The sequence below is a fragment of the Gopherus flavomarginatus genome, chromosome 1, assembly GCF_025201925.1.
Source record: "Gopherus flavomarginatus isolate rGopFla2 chromosome 1, rGopFla2.mat.asm, whole genome shotgun sequence".
In the NCBI taxonomy this organism is placed as follows: Eukaryota; Metazoa; Chordata; order Testudines; family Testudinidae; genus Gopherus; species Gopherus flavomarginatus.
In genome coordinates, this window is record NC_066617.1 from 109984586 (window position 1) to 110007872 (window position 23287).

The 23287-nt window shown below is 46.8% G+C and overlaps 1 protein-coding gene across 2 annotated transcripts in view; it reads right to left on the reverse strand.

The window, feature by feature from the left end:
* The window catches only part of DENND2A (DENN domain containing 2A), an 87275-nt gene that overhangs the window by 39631 nt on the left and 24357 nt on the right, over positions 1-23287 (reverse strand). For both annotated transcript variants that reach the window (XM_050918103.1, XM_050918113.1), the window contains exons 2-4: positions 8740-8838; positions 4865-6085; positions 3233-3360 (exon numbers count right to left, since the gene is read on the reverse strand). In XM_050918103.1, coding sequence (XP_050774060.1) covers positions 3233-3360; positions 4865-6085; positions 8740-8825 — 1435 coding nt within the window. In that variant the 5' untranslated portion in view covers positions 8826-8838. The remainder of the gene's footprint in view (positions 1-3232; positions 3361-4864; positions 6086-8739; positions 8839-23287) is intronic.

Below are 23287 nucleotides of genomic sequence, written 5' to 3' on the forward strand. Positions count from 1 at the left end.
TGTCGTGCCACCACAATGGACAGCCGTTAGTTAAAAGCAACCTTCTTTCTCCTATTCTTGTACACATCTAGCTGAGAATGAAACTAGGGGGTCAGTAATGCTGGGGCAGGCACTGCAGCTTAGCTTGGATCCTGTATATGGTTTGTATTTCCTCTTTGGCTGTGCAACAGCCTGCCCTGCCAGAGGTCAATGGAGAGGGGGGGACCGCAGCTGAAGTCATCAGACAAGGACACAGCATCACAAGACCTTTTCTACCTCTTCTCCTATGACACCCCATGAGTCTATGAGTGACCCAATGTCTGGACTCACCAAGGTGAGGGAGGTAAAAGTACTTTTGTCTATCAAAGAAAGCTGCATACAAATGTTCTGGAACCACACACTATCCCTGAACTAGAGAACTTATTTTAGGTGTAGGTTTTTCATGGATGTGAATTATTCCAATTGTAATTATCTGATCAGCATTTAACACACTGGAGAGATAGGAGCAGTGAGAATTAGCACTCAGGACAAGGCGACACTGCAGTTCTCCTCCTGCTGCCAGTGCTTTGTGCAGAAATTTTGGCACCATGTTTGATCTGAATTGGCCTGGGAGGCAGCCAGGTTTTCTCCACTAGTACCTGCAAACCCTGCCTCCTGTCTGTCCAACACTGAATTCCAGTGCTTTCCATAAACAATACTGAGCAAGATCGGAGAGCCAGATGGGAGACAATCTAAGCATGCCTCCCAGCCCGGCTAGACAGACATGCATTAGCTCTGCTCGAGTGAGCATGCTAAAAATAGCAATGTGGACATTGTGGCAACAGCGAGTCACCGGAGCCCGGACCTAGAAGGTCCAGAGGGCTTGGCTTATGCAGCTAGCCTATGCCACCACTCACATTGCTATTACTAGTGCACTAGCATGGGTCCGTTTACCCACGCTGGGAGACATACTCTAAGTATGAGAGACATACAGAAAAGGGGCAGTTCTAATACTGACAGCTCCAATGTGTGTGTGCGCGCTCTGTTTCGTACATATTATCATCTGTGGGTCATCACTAACACTCGTGGCAGAATGACAGATTGAACCATTCCAAACACCCCACTCACCATGCACAGGTGGGGTTTTCTACCTAGAGCTGTATATCCTTTATAAAGTCTCCCAGTCTGTGCTTTTATGAAATATCAAGTTGTAGCTTTGCTGGAGTCATCCCTGTCAGCCCTCTCCTCCTCCAGATTCCATGGCAACCACACCAGGACTAAAGGGGTCAATTAAAGATCATTAACTCCAGACAGAGCCCGGCAGAACCTAAGCACACAGAAAGGAAACAAAAACCCAAGTGTGTCCCACTTGACAACTATTATCCTTCCCTCTAACCTTTTCAATCAAAAGGTAGGGAGACTAGGAATTTCAACATGTTATCCGAGTTCTTTGTCAGCTTGAACAATGAGGAGTCCTTGTGGCACCTTAAAGACTAACAAATTTATTTGGGCATAAGCTTTTGTGGGCTAGAACCCACTTCATCAGATGCATGGAGTGGAAAATACAGTAGCAGATATAAATACACAGCACATGAAAAGATGAGAGTTGCCGTAACAAGTGGGAGGTCAGTCTAATAAAACACTTTAATTAACAATAGGAGACTGAGGGAGGAAAAATCACTTTTGTAGTGGTAATGAGAGTGGCCATTTCAAACAGTTGACAAGAAGGTGTGAGTAACAGTAGGGTAACAGCAATGCCCCTCTGCCAGTATATTGGCCAAACTGGACAGTTTCTACGCAAAAGGATAAATGGACACAAATCTGACATCAGGAATTATAACATTAAAAAACCAGTAGAACACTTCAATCTCCCTGGCAACTCAATAATAGACATAAGAGTAGCAATTCTTCAACAAAAAAACTTCAAAACCAGACTCCAACGTGACACTGCAGAACTGGAATTAATTTGCAAACTGGACATCATCAGATTAGGCCTGAATAAAGACTGGGAGTGGATGGGTCATTACAAAACCTAATTTTCCCTCATACTAATTCCCCCCTACTGTTACTCACACCTTCTTGTCAACTGTTTGAAATGGGCCACTCTCATTATCACTACAAAAAGTGATTTTTCCTCCCTTGGTATCCTACTGTTAATTAAAGTGCCTCATTAGACTGACCTCCCACTTGTTACGGCAACTCCCATCTTTTCATGTGCTGTGTATTTATACCTGCTACTGTATTTTCCACTCCATGCATCTGATGAAGTGGGTTCTAGCCCACAAAAGCTTATGCCCAAATATATTTGTTAGTCTCTAAGATGCCACAAGGACTTCTCGTTGTTTTTGCTGATACTGACTAACACGGCTCCCATTCTGAAATTTGTCAGCTTGGGGAGAGACGCGTGGCTGTTTAATTTGCCAGTGCTTTAACCCTGTAATATGATCCATGTTATTCCAGCTGGAAGGGACACTTACATAGTGGCTTTGACCAGCAGCTGCTGGGGCATCCCCTGTCCTTTGGCCCCCAAACCAGCTGGGGAAAGAGGGCACATAAGGACCCCCTAACTCTTGAAAAAGGGGTAAGCAACTTTAAAATTTACAACTAATGCCAATCTCTTCTGACTAGGGAAAGGACAGGGCATCTCCACCTTGTCTGTAGCAAATCCCAAGGGGATGCATATCCTTTGTGAGACCTCTCTAACCAAACAGCATGAGAGTTTGCTAAGTTCAAAATGGCAATGCCCTGCTGGTTCCTGTGGCTCTCTCCCATCCCAAATAACGCGACCCACCTCTGTAGGATACAACAGCACTGATTTCCTTCCTCTCCAGCTAAACTCTGCCAAGAGGTTCACTTAACTCTAGCTCTGTGACAGCTAGACTCAAAGCTCTTCAGGACAGAGGATGTGTTCTGCTCTACTTTCTGGAAAACACTGTGTATGTAAGTGTAGGATAATAAAATAACATTCCTGGGAATTGCGCAGATGGAATCTCAGCCACCCCCAGGCACCTGCACTAACGTTGAAAGGTGGAATAAATCACAGTGCCACAAACACGGACCCAGGGATTGTGGGACCCAATTTTTTAATTTCACGGTCACCCGCTCACACAATATTTTTCTTCCTGCTGGCTGATATTTTGTGTGTGATGCACCACAGTATGCTCTTGCCTAATAAATACATCCTCCTAGGTCAGGCCTTGGACTGTGACACGTTTTCATCAATGGTCCCCAAGTCTTTTTAGTTGCCTAACCCCTCCCCTCTTGAAGCTCCTACCCAAAATGTCTTCGTAGACGTTTTCCTCAGATAAAGTGCGTGTGAGGGCCAGCTTGGTCTGAGCATACCAATCCACCCTGCCATTCTCGGACGACGACTGCAGCAAGTCTTCAAACTCATAGGACTTCCTGTGCCATTCAGGGGGGAAAGAAGGGGATGGGAGAGAAATAGGATGGAGAGTGATAGAGATAAACAGACTTTACAAGTCCAATAATTCAATATCATTCACTCATCTCCAGCAAGTCACTCAGCCAGCAACATGAGCTACGGAGGAGCCAGTGCACCATAGATCCATCCCGTACAACATATAAAGCAGTGTCGACATGACAATCAGTTTAAACCAGACAGGGACTAGCCAGCAAATGTCAGGATTGCAATGGTTCATTCAGTGTATAATGATTCTAACACACATGTAAAATACTATGGGCCACAGTCTGCAAGACCTACGGCATGTTTACACGGCAATCTGGGATCTGACTGCATCACAGGTGGATATACCTGCACTAGCGCAGCTAAAAATAGCAGTGTAGATGCAGCAGCATAGTCTTCAGTGTGGACTGTCCAAGTACGCCAAGGACCCCCGGGTACCTACTAGCACTGCTAGCTCGCACTAAGCCCATGTCGCTCCAGTGATACCGCTATTTTTAACTCTGCTAGCACAGGTAAAGCTAGCATGGATATGCCTACCTGTGCAGCAATCACGCCTCTGACTGCAGTCTAGACATACCCTAAGTAGTGCCTTCCTCCACAAGCAGTCCCACTGATTACTACTCAACATGAGTAAGTGTTTTCAGAAATCAGGCCTCCTATGAGTGGTGCAGGACAGCAATATGCAACATTGAATGATGAGAAGGGACAGCAGTGGAGCATCCTAGCTAGTCGATGACAGAGACGTTTAAGTTCCTTTCCCAGTCCAGGAATTTTTATTTTTAAGGTAGATCCACTGCAGAGGATAGGCTCAAAAAGAACAGTATATTTTTAAGGCAGGTTTTCTCCCACAACTCAAATATTTGGATTTACAAAAGGGAATGAGGTGGGGAGCAACCTCCAGCAAAACATGAGTAAACAAGGAACAGACTTGAGCAGAAAGGGCAGCTCTCCTCTGAAAAATGACAGGGTAAAAATGGCATGGCAAGGTCCCCCCTTTACCATCTCTCAATGGCTTCAGATCAGCTGTGCTCATTCTGCAAGTAAAAAAGATTGTTTGTTTTGTCTTTAAACTGGCAACATCATGAACTCATCCTGGGATCAGAGAGTCAAGCTGGAATCATTCATTCTCACTCACTGTCACTAGTCATAGGATCTCCATGTCAAAGTCATTACACCTGTTGAAACCTATTGGCCTTCAGTGATTGCACGGGTGTAACAGAGCAGACTATATTCTGCAGGCTCGTGATAACTGACATTGCTGAGATGGAAAGAACACTGCTTCACTTTCAGAGCCCAGGGTGAATTTAGGAAGAGGATAGTCAGAAAGGCATCCTTTTACTAATGAACAAGGTTGAGACCCAATAAACATAGACTCTGATGATGCCACTTTTGTGGAGGCCCTTTTCAGAAGCAGAACTGTACACCACCATCAAATTAATCAAGCACTCCTGTACCAGCATTAGAATAGTAAAGCCAGAATACCTGTGGTCAGCATTATTCTTATGTTTCCCATTCCATAGTCTTCTGCTGACAGCTGATGGGGGAGGAGAAGAAGGGAGAGGAGGGGGAGGTATAGATGGCAGAGGGGGCAAGTTTCTCTTATTTCTAGCTGCCGGAATCCATCCCTCTTCTCCCTCATGTTTGAAAGTTCGCCTGGGCTTTGGAAGTGGGTTGATGAAGGGTTTCTTCTCTGGTATCCCTGGTTCTGTGTACACATTCTCCATGCTGTGATCCTTGCATTTCACTTGAGATGCTTTCACCTCTTCCAGAGTCCCAAAAATTGGCTCACTGATTTCTGAGTCTAAGCTGAGGAGCCTCTTATTGAGTTCAGAGCCACATACACTTTCCTGGTCCTCTGGAAAGATTTGTCCCTCATCTGCCTTCTCCTGCAGACAATGTGGGGAATAATAAGTACCTGGCAACTGTGGCTGCAATTCTGCTGATCCTTCTTTCAAGGCCTGCTCCAGTTTCTTGACCTGAGTCAGTACTGAAAGGTTCTCTTTCTGGACCTCCCACTTACCACCTTTCACCTCCTTGCATTTTCCAACACTGGAATCAATCTCCTCTTCTTTCTCCTGCATTTCCACTTTCCTCTCTGTTCCCTGCCGCATGCTCTTTGAAGTGCCAACTCTTCTTTCATTCTCTTTGCCTAGCCCTTTGCATTCCAACTCCCAGGTTATAAGTCTCTTGGTGTCCACTTTCCTAGGCCCAAAAACTTCCCCACTCATCTTCTCCACCACACACGGCATCTTGAGCTCCTCTTTAACTCCTGGCTCCTCCTCCTTCCGACTGCCCAGAGGAGAAGGCGTTTCCTTTTTCCCTTCCCACTCGGAAATCTTGTCCTTGATACTGAAGGGCTTATTCCTCAAACTGACTTTCCCAGCTGAGTGTAAATTCTGAGTGCCTCCTATCTGCCTCCTTATGATGTTGCTGCTCTCCTTGACATTAAGATCCACAGATGGGCCACTGATAATTATTTTGGGACTCAGCATGTTCTGCTGAAAGCAGTCTAGCCTTGGATCCAGCATCAAGTTCTCCAGTGATTTCAGTGGGCTTTTCACCACAGGAGAAACTTGTTTAGCTTTAGGTCCTAGACTTAGAGTGAAACTGGCACCTTCAGAATAATTTTCACTTGAAGACCCAAACCAAAGTCTTTCTAATTCCTTCACAGTGTTTGTATAATTTTTACTTGCAAGCTTGACCCTACAAAGCAAAGACAAAAGAGAAGAAAAAAATCACTTTTGCTGATCATTCTAGCTTTGGTCATCTGTACACCAGCTCTGTATGCTCTATTGAAGCAGGTGAGGTTGTCAGGGATGCTCAAAGACGGGGGCTGCTGCAGAGCATTCTCAGGGGAGGATCCTGGACTCTGGAATGTACTCCTTCTCTCTCTTGCTATGACAGAGCCCAGTTTCATGCAAGACCTGTCTATTATCCCAGGCTTTCTCTGAGGGAGTGGAATGGGGTGAGCGTGGGTGGGATAGTTTTTGAAAATTAGGAGTGTTCATACTGAGAACAGGTCAGTTTGTATTTTTGTATAAATTTTAAATAGAATGATAGGATTTTTTTACTTAGTGCATTAGACAGGTGCATCAATATAAAAGTCAAAATGGACTCTAGTTTACTTAAGATTTAGTAGCTAGTACATGATTATCAAAGAGATGTGTAGACTTGGGACACTGTAGGTATTCTTCTACAGTCTACTCGGTAACACCTTTCTAAATAGACTATTTGGCTTAATCATCAAGACAAGGCATAATAAGATCCAGTGGCTGGCAGCTGAAGTTAGCAAAGTTCAAACTAGAAATAAAAGGAGGGAAATTAACCAATGTAAATGATTTTCACGCCATCATTTGGAGTCTTTAAATCAAGGCTGGATGTTGTTCTAAAACATAAGGGCTAGATCAACCAGATGGTATTGAGCTAGATGAAGGAGCCACTGGATGGAATTCTATGGCTTGTGTTATACAGGCTGTCAGACTAAATTATCACAACAACCCCTTCTTGCTTCAAGATCGATGAAACAGAAGAAAGAACCTTGCCCGTAGTGATCCTCTCCTCCAATAATTTCACTTCCAAGTTTTTCCAGAGTGCCCATTAACATAATAACATTGCACTTTTATGTTTATTATTATTATTGTTCATCAGTCACACAGCTGTAACAACCAGGGGACCCACAAAGGGATGAGGCTCCCATTGTACAAAGACACAGCACACAGAGAGTTCCTGCCCCAAGGAGCACACCATCTAAATGAAGCTTGTCATGGCAAGGGATAAAAATCACTTAATTACACGACACCTGGCTGCATCAGACAAACATGTACTTCACCGAGCACAAGGATCTTAAAGTGCTTTTGTCAACATCCATTAAGCCCCAGCTGGGAAGACATTTACATTTATAACATAATCACTTCAAATCCAAAGCTCTTCAGAGCACTTTGCAAAACAATAATGACTTGTCTATGCTAGAAAGATGGCATCAGTGTAAGTAAATCAATTTTAAAACTATTTAGTTACAGAGGCACAACCCCCTTAAGTTAAGCCAGAGGTGGGCAAACCGGGGTGGGCAAATGCTCATGAAGTTGGGGGGTTGTGGTGTGGGAGGGAGTGCGGGCTCTGGGGTGGTGCCAGAAATGAGGATTTCAGGGGGGGGAGGGGATTCCGGGCTGGGGCAAGGGGGTTGGGGGTGGGGTGGGATGAGGGCTCCGGCTGGGGGTTCGGGGCTCTGAGTTGGGGCTGAGGATGAGGGTTTGGGGGTGCAGGAGGGTGTTCCAGGCTGGGACCAAGGCGTTTAGAAGGCTGGAGGGGGATGAGGGCTAGGGCAGGAGGTTGGGGAACGGGAGGGGGTCAGGGGTGCAGGCTCTGGGCTGCACTTACCTCAAGCAGCTCCCAGAAGCAGTGGTATGTCCCCACTCCGGCTCCTACACAGAGGGGCAGACAGGTGACTCTCCACACTGCCCTATCCGCAGGCGCTGCCCCCACAGCTCCCACTGATCATGGTTCCTGGCCAATGGGAGCTGCGGTGGCGGCGCTTGGGGTGGGGGCAGTGTGCAGAGCCCCCTGGCTTCCCCTGCACATAGGAGCTGGAGTGGGGACATGCTACTGCTTCTGGGAGCCATGCGGAGCATGGCAAGCCCCAGACCCCACTCCCGAGTTGGAGCGCTGGAGTGGGGCAAGCCCCAGACCCTGCTCCCCGATGGGTGATCGAGGGCTGGATGTGGCCCCCGAGCTGTAGTTTGCCCACTCCTGTGTTAAACCAAAATGCACTTACCCCAGTTTAATTTAATTCTATAAACTCCTGGATTCATGTAAATTGGGTGAAGTGAGTCTACACAGGGGTTGGCACTGACGCAACTAAATCGATTTAGTTACAATGGTGCAGTGTGTAGGTCAGCCCTAGGTTTCCTGCTGGTAGTGCAGTGAGCATTTAAGCAAACCTGGAAGCCATTATGCACCAGCCATAGCTAACACCCAGCCTCGAACATTGGCATCTGTGGTTACCAAACGGAAGGGAGATGCTAACCAGGGCATCATTGTCCCTTAGTCTCACGCTCCTGTAATTTCTGCCTATTTCAGTGGGAGGAGGGGCTTTCGTGTAAGCTTTTGGATGATGCCTCTAATGGGGTGGACGCCACCCCTAGTCTAGCAGTGCACTGTGGTATCATCACAGGTTATTAGACTAACATCAGGATGTGGGATTTAAACATACAACCTGATGGCCTAGAGACACCGGCTGAGGCATACTGATGCTAGAGGCATGTTTTAGGCTATGTGAGAGAGCACCAACGGAAAGTAATGATTTCCTCTCCACTCCCCTCCCTTGGGAAAAAGAAAAACAAGAATTTAGGACTTTTCACCTCTCAATGGATTTGCAGACACCGTTTTCAGGCTTGCTGCTCACGTCGACTGCCTTGCTAGCTGTCATCGTGTCAGCACCTGGCATGGCGACAGGTCACCTGGGAGAAGTCAAAGCAACACTTAGATGATCAGAGGTATTGTGACAGACTGACAATATCCTGTAGTATCCTGACCACAGCTTATGGAATGAAGATAAATGTTACTGATTTAAGTTAAACATGACTGAATCAGGGTTAGTAGCTTGGCAATTCCATTGTATTAAAATGCAATTGTGTATGTGTTATGAGGCACTCACTGTATGGACCTTCTCTAGGAAGAGGGGGATGCTAATGTATTTCCTCTGTTATCAGCCCTTTGAAGTGTCCCTCTCCCTCCCTCCCCCATGCAGAGATGGGCATATGCTAGTTCAAATGGGATTCTCCAGTGACCAACAGTCAAAGGAAGGAGCTTTGGCTAAATAGTCTGGTTTAAAACTGACTGAGAGCCTTCTTCCTTGTCCAGCAAAAGGTCAGGACTCTGGTGCATGCAGGCCCCCAATCCTTACGGTAGGGTTGGAAGGATGGGGCCTACTGAGCTCCCATAAGGCTGGGTACTTATACGGAGCTAAAGCTGTGATGAACTTGTGACCACAAAGGAAACTCCTCAGGTGTCGAAGGACTGCTCCTGTCAGAGCCCTTGTTAGGATAACGTCTGGTACGTTTATTTACACGCGGGTAGGTTTGTCTATTGTTTTAAACACGTTTTCTCGACAGTGCTTTTACTCTAATAACAACATAGGCTCGCATAAGAAGAGCTGTGTAGTCTCTATAACCAGGGGCAGTCACACTGTGAACTGTCTCCACAGGTATGCTAGGGCAGCTTGTCAGAGCTGGGAATATGACAGTGATGGGAGGGAACTCTTCAGCCTGCAAATACACCAGTCAGAAGGGACAGAGATGCAGGTCTCCATCCAAAAGGCAACTGCTGGGGCGCTGGAGGCCTGAGAGTGGGTGCCCTGGCTGGACTCCTGAGGGGGAACACAGGTGCAGTTGCCCTGAACTGTGACAGATAACACTGTCTGTTCCCACATGACAAACTTCCCCTGTCCCTCCTCTCGCCAAGCACACCCACAAAACCTGCCCCTGGAAGTCCAGTAGGATAATAGCAGCAAGTCACTTCATCTCTCTGCCTCCATTTCCCCTTCTGTAAAATGGTGATGAGCTTTTTTATCCACCTACCTCCCAAGAGTGCTGTGAGAATTAGGCAGTCTTTGGGGCATGGCTGTCTATTACTATGTGTTTGTACAGTGCTGTGCACAGTGGGACTCTCATTTCATCTGGTCCCATAGGCACTGCCATAATCATATGATTAGTAATATAACCAGTCAATGGCTGTACAGTGATTTGAACGGCCAAGACACTACATAAAGGCTAAACTTTATTGTTATAACACTTGGGTATCTGTCTTCCCTCAGGAGACTGTTAAAATGGCTGTAAAAATAATCTGTCTGATCCAGAGAATTAACAGCCCCATGGCTTATGAAGCCATTGTATCAACAGCTTTCTTGGACTGGTACCAGCTGAGACCCAGGTTTATTGATTAAACTACTGTCGGTCTCACAGCCACTTTGTGCTCAGGTTCCTGATCACCTGATGTATTCTCACGTTAGTGGGTCATTATAGAGTGGTACTGATCTCCCTTGGGAATTTAAGGGGTGAAATGCACCCCTGGCCTAAAGCCTTTAAATTGCAGAAGTTGCTTTGGTCACTGCTCACTATTCTTTGCATGGTAATTTCTATTCTTTGTGGGGCAGGGCTGTCAATCCATCCTCTTGGAGCACCTTTGCAACACAGTCAATGCAACAGATGTTCTCCTTTTAGTCTTGTCCTGAAAACCAACGCTGGCTCTTTAAGAGCAACCACCCCACAAGGCAGTGTCAGTACTTCTCAGGAGGGCATTATCAGTGGCCACTGAAAAGCATTTCAATGACAGGAAGGAGTTCATTGTCTCTTACACAATACTTTGAAATCCTGAAAGCCTCTGGAGTCTATCCACTTGGCTGGTCTATCAGATGCTCCCCTGCCACAGCTGGAGTTTGGCAGCAAGACCAATCGCATCAGTAAAGTTAGTAGTTCCTAGGACTTTTCAAGAAAATGAACGTATAAAAGTATTTCTCATTTTCACGGTCTACATACTTTTAAAGAGAGAGAGGGAGAAATGGAAAAAATTGTCTTTTTCTCTTCTGAGCTCTCACCCTGCCTAGGCAACATTCTGTAAGACAGAGTGAACTCTGGATCATCTCAATGAGTACAGGTTCAGGGTAATTTATTACAAACCATGTCCTCTCTTTCCCCAGGCAATAAGCCCCGTTGCTTCTCTTCCTCATTAGTAGCTGGCACAATACCCAATTCATTTCTAATGACAGAGCAACCTTGAAAAATTGTCAGGAAAATTGACCAGCCCAAGGATCAAAATCTAGTCACCCACTCACTAGCTGTTACGTTTAAGGATAATGAAAAAACTGAAGATCATTCATTCCTCTGTCCACAGAATGATTCACTCAGGCAAACGAGCGAGTAGATTTCTGCAGAGCTATGACAGAGATTGCTCTGCACTTAGAGAGTAAGCTCACTGGGGCAGGGACCATCTCTTTGTGCTGTGTTTGTACAGGGCCTAGCACAATGGGGTCCTAGCCTATGACTGGGGCTCTTACGAGCCACCACGATATGAATATTAATAGAGGCTGGGGTATATAAAACCACTTCATTAATCACCATTCTGGAGTTTCTCTTCTGGCAAGCTCTGAAGTTTATCACAATATGATTGGTGTGTGTGTGGGGGGGGGGGGGCCTCTCCCTTCCCTGGCCCATGCAATCCTCCACCCAATAAACTCAGACTCTGACTCTTTGCCAGCAGAGCACCCTGTGGAGAAAGATGCCACCCACCCGCACCAATGGGTGGGGAAAATTGATGGGACCAGCAGTGAAAGAGGGACAGCCCCAGTAGTAAGGAAGGGAGGGACTTGCCAAGGGATAATAGGTAGCTCCTCCCATGGGAGTCGCTAGCATCCATTGGCCAGCTGGGGGAAGGAGTGCTGATTGGCCAGCATTCCCCAGCTCCCAGGATTTAGCCCAGCGAAGGGGCCATTTGGAGCCTCTTTTGGCTCCATTCCAACTGCCCACCCAAACTAGGAAGGGGAACCCAGCCTGACAGATGCTGTGGGTCTAGCCTGTGTGTGGGTCAGGAAGGAATTTTTTCTTCCATGGGCCAATTGGCAGAGGACCAGGGAGTTTTTTCCCTTCCTCACAGCATCTGCAAGGTGCTTAGTACCTAACTGAGGTACTGGTATGGTGCTGCTTACTTGTTGCAGCATGCGGCCGGTTTCCAGTGAGGTTAAGAGAATAAAATGAATGGTTCCCAGAGGTGAAAGACCTGGGATTTTGGCCTTGGGCTTGAATGATAGGATGAAACCTTGTGGTCTTTAGTATCAGAGGGATAGCCATGTTAGTCTGGATCTGTAAAAGCAGCAAAGAGTCCTGTGGCATCTTATAGACTAGCAGACATTTTGGAGCATGAGCTTTCATGGGTGAATACCCACTTTGTCAGATGCATGTAGTGGAAATGTCCAGGGGCAGGTATATATATGCAAGCAAGAAGCAGGCTAGAGATAACGAGGTTAGTTCAATCAGGGAGGATGAGGCCCTCTTTTAGCAGCTGAGGTGTGAAAACCAAGGGAGGAGAAACTGGTTTTGTAGTTGGCAAACCATTCACAGTCTTTGATTAATCCTGAGCTGATGGTGTCAAATTTGCAGATGAATTGAAGCTCAGTGGTCTTTGTGGGCTGCGGTCAGACCTTGTGGCCCTCGTGGGCCAAGGTCCCCACCCTTCTGCTCCCTTTGTCCCCCTCAGGGGGAGGAGAGTGCTAGGACTCACAGAGAACTGAGTCCTGGGGGATAGGCTGAGGAGAACCACCCCACATTATGGGTTATATGGTAAAGAACTCTGTAACCTGGTGCCAGTTACGGGTTATATGGTAAGGAGCCCTGTAATCCCCGCACTGCAACCAACTGAAAGCCTGGTATAGGTGAGTAGTGGTGATGGGCAGGTAGTGGCCCTTCCCGACGTTCAAGTTTAATAAAAGTTGCAACCTGCCACTTAAGTCCATGCATGTTTCTGTCCTTGCTTTGCCACTGCGTCCCTATCAGCTAGCATTCAGATGTGGGCAGATGGGCGGTAGCGGTCAACATGGGTCATATGTTTGATCTGAGCACACTGCTAAACTAGCCGCTGTGGGAGGTGGAAGGAGAGGCTGAAGAAGAAATGGATCATCATTGGCAGGGGGAAGGAGGAGGGTGCAGACCTGTTCAGTGTCCTGCTAAAGCCAGGAGAGGCTCCTGTTCGTAGCTGCTTTCTGCACTGCTCCTGCTTAGGAGCTGAGGGACACTCTTCTGTGAGCATATGAGCAGGGCTGCTCTAGGCAAGAGGGTTCACTGCTAGCCACAGAGAGACATATAATGCCCCATGCGTATTTGGGACTTGAACCTGTGGCTAGAGCAGCACATCTCTCCTAGCCACAAGGGCCAGTAGCAGTGACTGGAAAATAACAGGGAAGGAGGCAGAGGGTAGCTAGAGCTAGGCACCCAGTGGTGCCGGAACGGGGAGGGCGGGGGCCCAGGGCCCTCCCACATTTCACCAGGGCAGACCCTTCCCCTCCTCTTCCCCCAGGCCAGGCCAGCATAGAGCCCAGCCAGGGAGCCCAGACAATTGTGGGAGATGCACGTGTGGCCCCCTCCACCTGCCTTCGGTGCAAGGGGGCTGAGGGCAGCCCCCAGCCCATGTCCCCACCCCCAGGCTCCCCGCACAGCCCAAAGCCAGTGGAGAGTCCACGATTCCGCGCTGGCTCACTACAGCTGCCCACGTGGGTCTCCCCAACCCGGCTCCAGCGTGCGGGGGGCTCAGAGTCATAGCCCAGATATGGTAAGAGCTGCGGGGGCAGCTGTGGGAACAGCGGCACGGCCCCTCCACTGGGGTTGCAACTTTCTACCTGCACAAAACCAAATACCCTTGCCTCGCCCATGCTTCACCCCCCACAGAGGCCCCACCCCCACTCACTCCATCCCGCCTCCCTCTGTCACTCGCTTTCCCTACCCTCACTTACTCATTTTCAATGGGTTGGCTCAGGGGGTTGGGGTGTGGGAAGGGGTGAGGGTTCAGGCTGGGAGTGCAGGATTTGGAGTGGGCCCGAAATGAGGAGTCCAAGATGCAGATGGGGATTCCAGGCTGAGGCAATGGGTTGGGATGCAGGAGGGGGTGGGGGCTCCAGCTGGGGTTACATGCTCTGGAGTGGGACCAGGGATGAGGGATTTGGGGTGCAGGAGGGGGCTCCAGGCTGAGGCTGAGGGGTTCAGAGAGTATGAGGGGGCTCTGGGCTGGGGCAGATGGTTGGGGTGTGGGAGGGGGATGAGGGCTCTGGCAGGGGATGCAGACTCTGGGGTGGAGCTGAGGATGAGGGGTTTGGAGTGTAGGAGGGTGCTCCGGGCTGGAGGAGTGGAGCCGAGAGGTTTGGAGTATGGGAGCGGGGCTCCAAGCTGAGGCAGGGAGTTGGGGTGTGGGAGGAGGTATGGGCTTTGGGCTGAGGGTGCAGGCTCTGATGTGGGGCCAGAAATGAGCGGTTCAGGGTGTGGGAGGGGGCTCCAGGCAGGGGGTTAGGGTGCAGCAGGGGGTGAGGCCTCTGTCTGGGGTGAGGTTGTGGATGAGGAGTTTGGGATGCAGGAGGGTGCTCTGGGCTGGGACTGAGGGTTTGGAGGGCAGGAGGAGGATCAGGACTGGGGCATGGGTTTGGGGTGTGGGAGAGAGTCTCAGGGGTGCAGGCTCTGGGCAGCACTTATCTCAAGCAGCTCCCAGAAGCAGCGGCATGTCCACCTCTGCTCCTAGGCAGAGGTGTGGCCAGGCAGCTCTGCACGCTGCCCTGTCTGCAGGCTCCACCCTTACAGCTCCCATTGGCTGCAGTTCCCAGCCAATGGAAGCTGCAGAACCAGCACTGGGGCAGCGGCAGTATGCAGAGCCCCCTGCCTGCCCCTATGCATAGGAGCCAGAGAGGGGACATGCCGCTGCTTCTGGGAGCCACGCAGAGCCACAGCAGCCTGGGAGCCTGCCAGCCCTGCTGCGCCGAACAGACTTTTAACAGCCCGGTCAGTGGTGCTGATCAGAGTCACCAGGGTCCCTTTTTGACCAGGCATTCTGATAGAAAACTGGACAACTGGCAATCCTACCGTCCACCTGCCCTGGCGGGGGGGACCCAGGAGGTAGAGACACAGCCTGGAGGCTGCTCTCAGTGGACCCCTGCATTACAGGCAAGTGAAGGGTCCTCTGTGGCTCTTATCGTGGCTGGGCTGTGGCTTTGAGGAGCCTCCACCAGCCAGAGCCAGGTCAGGGAGAGCTGCGCAGACCACTGTGGGGAGCCTGGGTCCTCCAGCTGCCCTGGGCGAGTGGTCTGGGGGTGGGGACAGGGGCTGCTTTTGGCCTGCCCCTCACCCCCTCCGGGGAAGCAGGCTCCCTGGCCCTGCTTCAGCTTCTGGCTTGGCCAGGGGCAGGACTTTGGGGGGTGGGGCCCTCCAGGCCTTCTTTTTTGGGGAAGGCTCCGATGCCCTTGCACCCAGCCAGGGGAGATGTCAGGGCCAACCAGGAAAACAGTGACTCCTATATTCCTAAAGTTAATTCCATGCTGCAGCCTAGTCATTATGAAAAGGAAATAGGCATGTCCATCTCTGCAGAGACCTAGCGAGGCTCACTGAAGCAGTAAGAAGAGAAAGGTGCATATCTTACATTGTTCCCACCATGGAAGATATAATCTGCAATGGTCTTGTTCTTATTAGATGCAGATAGCAGATTCTGGCAAGTTCCTGTCTCCCCTGGCAGTGACCAGCTGACAAGTTTTGGAATTAAAGATATGGCTTTCCTCACCTCATCCTCAGCATCACAAGCACCCCAGAAATTTTTCAGAGGAAACTAAATAAAACTCTGCTAGGCCTAGAGGGAGTTACATGGATGAGAGTTGTGTTTATGGGAAGTCCAAGGAAGAATATAATGTCAGCCTGGCACATTTCACCGGCATCACAATTACTTTCTTTATAAAACAAAACCCAAAAGAAGACTATGTCACGTGTGGGTCCACAGAGGACTGAGCTCAGGGGCACTCCACTACTGTGTGAACTGGGACACCAGGCTATCATGGTCCATAGATTGACAAGAAGGGAGGCAAGATGTCAAGTCCCAGTTGGAGATCTTTCCCATTACAATGCACTCAAGAATCCTTGCCATTGTTTGGGGGAACAAAGCAGCCATCTGACACCATTTCATAACAAATTAGGGAAAGGAATGCCATCTGAAGGGGGAGGGGAAGCAAGAAGAAAGGGAAGAAGTTCTCAAACCTGTTGACTGGACTGTGGGAAGGATGCAAAGTCTCAGGACAGAAGGCTCGCCACATATCTCCCACATGCACATGGCCCTACGATTCCCAGGGTCATGTGATGGAGACTTCCTGCTGCCAGGCAGAGTGAGACCTGCCTGGACCTCTCTCTTCCAGAGTTCCTGCCTGCTTTGTGTTTGCAACGAGGCGTTTGTTTACTGATCTATCATTGGCATGCAGGAAATGGCCTGGAAATGAGCTGTAATCATCTGTCACCAGCAGTCGCTGTTTGGTTTTCTTCTAATTTAAGTTTTCCTTTCTTTCCTTTCTCCCCAACCTCCCACTCAAAATACAGTAGTAAAAAAAAGCACATGCTTCTCTTTACGGATGCTGGATACTTTAGGGAAACCAGGGCTTAGCATTTCAAAAAGGACTAGTGATTTTAGGTGCCCAACTTGAGATATCTTAACAAGGGGGTAATATTTCCCAAAGTGCTGAGCACCCACCTCCTGAAAAATCAGGGCCCTCAAAGCAGTCTTGAAATGGGCTCTCAAAAAAGGTACCCCAATTCCACTGTTAGCTTCTGAAAATTTAGGCTCAGTATATGGAAACAAGTAACAATCATCTTAGACGGCATAGGCTTTTCCCCAACCCCAACTCCTTGTGAGCCAGCAACAAGCATACTGACAATGAACCACTGAGAGACACGTGTATCCTGACCTAAAGGATAGAGAAACCTTTCAGAGGAAAAAAAGCAAAATTTATTGTGGAGAAGGTGGACGCAGACCTGGTATTAATCTGCCCAGTGTGCTATCAGAAAGCAGGAGGAGAACTTGTGGCACCTTAGAGACTAACAAATTTATTTGGGCATAAGCTTTTGTAGGCTAAAACCCACTTCATCAGATGCATGAAGTGGAAAATACAGTAGGAAGAGATATATATGTATATCACACAGAGAACATGAAAAAATGGGGGTTGCCATACCAACTCTAACAAGACTAGTCAATTAAGGTGGGCTATTATCAGCAGGAGAAAAAAAACTTTTGTAGTGATAATCAGGATGCCCCATTTCAAACAGTTGACAAGAAGGTGTGAGTAACAGTAGGGGAAAAATTAGCACAGGGAAATAGTTTTTAGTTTGTGTAATGAACCATCTTGATACCAGACACCTTTGTGTTCTTGGGGAACCAGGGTACAGTATCCAGCCTGACTTATGAAAGACACCCTCCCCCGCCAGCCTCTGCTTAAACCAAAATCCATCAGAGGAAAAAAACTTGCAGAGAGCAGTGAAGGGCGTTGGGAGACACACCTAGACCCCTCCTGACAAAGGTGACAAGATTAAGACATCTCCATTAGCATACAGAATGGAGAGCAGAGACAACTCCTCTAGCCTCATCTGCATGAAAGATGGAACAGGAAGACATCTCAATTTACATACAGAATGGAGAACAGAGAACCACACTGAACTCTGGGACCAGAAAAAGCAGGGAAGCACTGCATCGTGGGAATCTCTGCTCCAGATGCTAATGAACCTAGGCCTGCCCAAACCCAGCTCAGCAGTTATCAGACCAATTCTAGTAATAAATCTTTAACTGATAACCAAATAGTGAAGCAGCCTAGTTGCATTGTGAAGTCCCTGGAAGAAAACACCACCCATAGCCAAGAGTGATCAGTTCCTATTGTCTAGCCTAAAGAAAACCCTTGAATCATCAGCTTACCTATAAACAAATCTAGTGTTCTCCCTTCAACCATTGTAATTTCTCTACAAAAATCCCCATTCACCCTCCAGTCAGTGTTCTGATGCTTAGATCAAAACTATGCATTAGTTCCATTGGGACTCCATATTCTCCTGACTGATCGTGCTGGGGGCTCTGCCTGTCTCCTGCCCTCAGGACCCAGAGCTACCACCATCACCTAGGAATCCCAACCAGTTCAAGCTCCAGGGAGTGGTGAGATCCCCTTGTCTCTCTTCATTTTCCTTTGTACCTTAGGTATTAACCTTTAATAATGTACGTTATGTTGGTTTAGCCCTCCTTGTGTAGTTATCACTATTATTCAACAAATAACTCTTATGGTTAACTTGGTTGCTCCTCTCTCTCTTGCTGAACTTTACTCTTTTGTGTTTTTAGCTTCCCCCATTCACTCTACAGCAACACTTCTTTTACCTAAGCTAAAGATCCCTGCAGCGCCCAGAATACTGTGGGGTTTGCTCATCAAGTAGGTTACTGCCAGTACAATTGTGATGTGAGAGTGGGGATAGGGACGTGCTGAATCTGGGACACATAAGGGTAACAGCTTGAAAGTGACCCAGTGGTCCCAGTCCATGGAGCCCAGGGGCATATAAGGAGAGTCAGCTTGAAAGTGCTGCTTCATCCAACCCAATGAGTCCAGGGACATATAAGGGGTCAGCTTGACAGTGCTTATTGACCCTGTCCACTCAGACTTGCTCTGTTAATGTATGGGTGGGTGGGTGTTCATCCAGTTTTGGGGCTAAAGAAACCCAGCCCTGGGGAACCTAGGTCCTGCAGGATAGCTCCATTAGGAGGGGACTTGCAGAAGGGAACAGTAGCACTCCATATAAAAACACAAGTGACACGAGCAGTACATTAATGGAATTACAGAATCCCCTTCCCCAGAAGAGTAACCCAAATAAATGAGCACACCCCAAAGTAATGGGCAAATCTGGTAACACCATCCACTCCCAGTCTTTATTCAAGCCTAATTTAACGGTGTCCAGTTTGCAAATTAATTCCAGTTCTGCAGTTTCTGTGTGGTTGCTGGTGAGTATTTGCTTCAGCAACCACACATCACACAACAAAAACACTAACTCAGGAACCTGTCCTTGCAACAAAGCCCATTGCCAACTCTGTCCACATATCTATTCAAGGGACACCATCATAGGACCTAATCACATCAGCCACACCATCGGGGACTTGTTCACCTGCACATCTACCAATGTGATGTATGCCGTCACGAGTCAGCAATGCCCCTCTGCCACGTACATTGGCCAAACCAGACAGTCTCTACACAAAAGAATAAATGGACACAAATCAGACGTTAAGAATGATAACATTCAAAAACCAGTTGGAGAACACTTCAACCTCCCTGGACACTCAATTACAGACTTAAAAGTCACAATTCTTCAAACAAAAAAAACTTCAAAAACAGACTCCAACGAGAAACTGCAGAACTGCAATTAATTTGCAAACTGGACACCATTAAATTAGACTTGAATAAAGCCTGGGAGTGGATGGGTCATTATATAAACTAAAAACTATTTCCTCATGCTCATTTTTCCCCTATTGTTACTCACACCTTCTTGTCAACTGTTTGAAATGGGCTATCCTGATTATCTCTACAAAAGATTTTTTTCCTCCTGCTGATAACAACCCACCTTAATTGATTAGTCTTGTTAGAGTTGGTATGGCAACCCCCATTTTTTCATGTTCTCTGTATATATATATCTTCCTACTGTATTTTCCACTTCATGCATCTGATGAAGTGGGTTTTAGCCCACAAAAGCTTATGCCCAAATAAATTTGTTAGTCTCTAAGGTGCCACAAGTACTTGTTCTTTTTGCTGATACAGACTAACATGGCTACCACTCTGAAATCTGCTATCAGAGTAGGTACTCACCTTCTGCAGCTTTCTAAACACATTCCTGAAAGTTAAAGAACAATTCTAATCAGGTAAGCCGTGGGAGAACCAAACAAACATTAAACAGTTTAGTCACTGTATCTAATGATGTCATGGAGCTTCTATTCACAAACATGATCAAGCAACCACAATAAGCCTTTCAGGGCTCCCTCTTTGTTACACTGTTTATGGTACTATAAAAAAAAGCACATCCCACATAGGACCTTGTGGTTTTAGAGATGTTCACCGTACAATGAACCGTAGCCATCTGTAACCTGGAATGGAGTGCCAGCCACCAGCATGTTAGAGGATAAGGCAATATCTCAGATTACAAACTTTTGAGGGCAGGGATTCTGTGCTCTGTGTTTCTTCAGCAACTAGCACAATGGGGTCCTGGTCCATGACTGGGCTCCTACATGCTACAATAATACAAAGAACAATAATAATAAATATTATCTCACATCACCTGCATGACGCCAGAGCTCTTCACCTGCCACTTTGCAGAAACTGTTGCCCAAAGAGGGTAAAGACCTAAAGATTGTAGGAGGGACAATCCCCAGTTTCTCTTCTAAAATGCCCACAAAAAGGTTCCCTCCCCCGCAGTCATTTACATTTGAAGACATCTAAACCACATCAATTTCTTATTCAGGTCCATAAGACTCAACAACAATACACAGCATTTTTATAGTGCTTTCAAACTTCAAAGCGTTTTACAGTGCAAATATAACATACAGAAGGCAACACCCAGCAAACAATATATAAAGAAGAGGAAGGATGCCAGGAAGACAAAATACTAACAGGAAGATCATGAGTAGGGCTGAGCCGACAGTTGGGAACTTGAATTCAAACCCCTTCCACCCCACCCTATATTCTATTTAAAGGCTATTTCCCTTTAGGGGAAAAAGAAATAGCACACACAAAGCCCTCTGCGTGGCCTGCGTGCAGATTCTCAACGCTCAAAGGAGTCTCCTTGTTATGCATGTGCATGTATAGGTCAGAGAATTCATTTCCTCTGGAATCTCAAACAGCAGTTTAACCGAGATTGCGTCAAATCACAGAGAAACAGAGAGGAAGTCTCTGGGGCAGGGATATACGCTCCAGGTGCTCTAAAGGTTGCAGAGCCTGGCATGAAGGAGATGGGAAGAAGAATCAAGTGGCCAACTCCCCATATGGCACAGAAGAGCTCAGTGGGCATAAAATGCTGACTCTACTGGCCCAATGCTGCCCTTCTATGGTGCAAAGCATGGTAAATAATCTTGGTCACAAAGATGTACCAAGGACCAGTTAGGAGACAGAAATGGGTTTTATAAAGGATGGGATGATATGAGGTCCCAGACACTCGACCACAGGATATTTATGGCCTGATCCGAAGCTTTTATCAGGCCCATAGTCAGCAATAGCTGATCCTCAGAACTACATTGAAGGGGCTTCTTACCCATTCAGCCTAGCAGCCCTGATACTATGGTGACCTTCATTCCTGCAAGCTGTAGAAACCCACCATGATTTTCTAAGCATCGGCTCAGTGCATTTACTTGAGAGTAATCTAAAGCATTCATCTCCTTCCAAGATCTGAATGTGCCAGCTGTATAGTGCTCCTGGCTTCTGCTGACCAAGTCGATTCAAGAAACTCAGAGCAGAACTCCCATTATTACATTTCAGCAGGATCTTAATTGTAGATTTCTAACTCCAAGTCATACATATAAAAAGTGAGCGAATTTATACAACATATGTTCCTGAAGTGTCACATGGAAACGCTCCATTTCCAGCTTCACACTCCATTTCACAGCAGGATGCCACATGATCATACCTAACAAAACAACAATAATAACACATAGTACTTTTCCTTTTCAAAGTGATTTATAAACCTGACAATATCCACGTGTGGTAGGATAAGTACTATTATCCATTTTATGGATGGAGAAACTGAGTCACAGACAGGTTATGTGACTCAGAGCACACAGAGAATCAGGAATAGAACTCAGAGGTTTCTGACTACGAGGCCTGTGCTCAGACCATTAGGTAAGACATAGACAGTGTCTGTGTGTATTTATTAATTGCGTACATACGCGCGCGCACACACACTTTACAAAATTGACTTTAACTGATCAGCATCTATGAAAATCAGGCCACATCAGAATCGATAAATGAATTTAGGCACCCAACTTTAATTTGAAAATCTTGTTAATTTTAAGACTGAGTTAAAGTTGAGAGGAAATATCTAGATGAAATCCACACTTGATTGAAGTAAACGGGAGTTTTGCCATTGACTTCATTCGGGCCAGAATTTCATGCCAGTAATTTCAGAATAACAGAAAAAATAAACAAACATCCAAAAACATGGTAGTTACTGAAAAAAATACCAACCATTAGAGACCATTATGGTTACGTTTAAAAGGAACCCAAACATTTGACAGTACAGAAGACAACCTGCGACTAAAAAGGCTTTCTTAATTCTCCCTTAAAATACAGAATTTCCCCCCGAAGTTATACTGCCTTAACATGTAGAATGGGCCATATTCAGCTCTGGAACAGTTTCTGTTTTAAGGTCTGACACCTTGTGAAGCATCTGGGCTAGAAACTGGAGTATCATTAGAGATCTTGCAAAGTCGTTTTCCACTGGCATAAGGCTACTGGTCACCTCTAGTGCTGTAGCCCATAGAGCTAGCTTGCCTTTATTATATTCTGCCTTTATTATCTTCAGCAATAACCTACAAGCCTGTATCCTGAAAGGCATTGGCTTCAGAAGTTAGCGTGAGGCTTGAGGCCTCTGAACTTTGGCACAGATAAACAGCTCAACGGTAACCCCTATGTTTTGGGGAACTAGAAATAGAGTGTAAAGGGGAATTTTGTCCAAAATGGCATTGGCCAACCACAAAAACATGAGCTAACACCAGCTTTTGGAAAGTTTTGGAAAGACCATCCAACTACAAGAGTGCCAGGGCAACAAATTGACGTATATGATAATTAACTGAAATCTTTAATATACTAATCCATAAAAGAAGGACACCTCATCATTAGTAGAATGAAGAAATACAAATAAGAGGGGAAAAGCCCCCTCTAAATATGCATTAGACATAATTGCATCAGCATAACATATTATAAAAGTTACATCCCAGACAGTGGGAGAGAGAGATGTAGCCCTTGGGAGGTGCCAGAATGATGGCCGCTGGTGATAATGAGGAAGGTGATCGTGATGAGGAAGACAATGGGTAACATTTCCGGTTGTCCTGCAAGGGATGGTGTGAGTATATGGATGTTCAAATATACATTCTGTAGTATTGCCGACTACCTTACTCAGTTAGAAGGTTTGTGACTTTGCTAAATGGATAAATAAACTACTTGTAAATATAGAAGAGTTCCTATGGTGTGAGTGTTGCCACTGTGCACATCAGGGTTCCCAGTTATACTGTCATTTTAATAATACTGGGCCCAATCCTGGGACAAGGACCTCTCAACCCTCAAAATAATAACTAGGAATTCTTAAGTAATCATTATAATTAATACATAAGCTATAGATTAGGCTA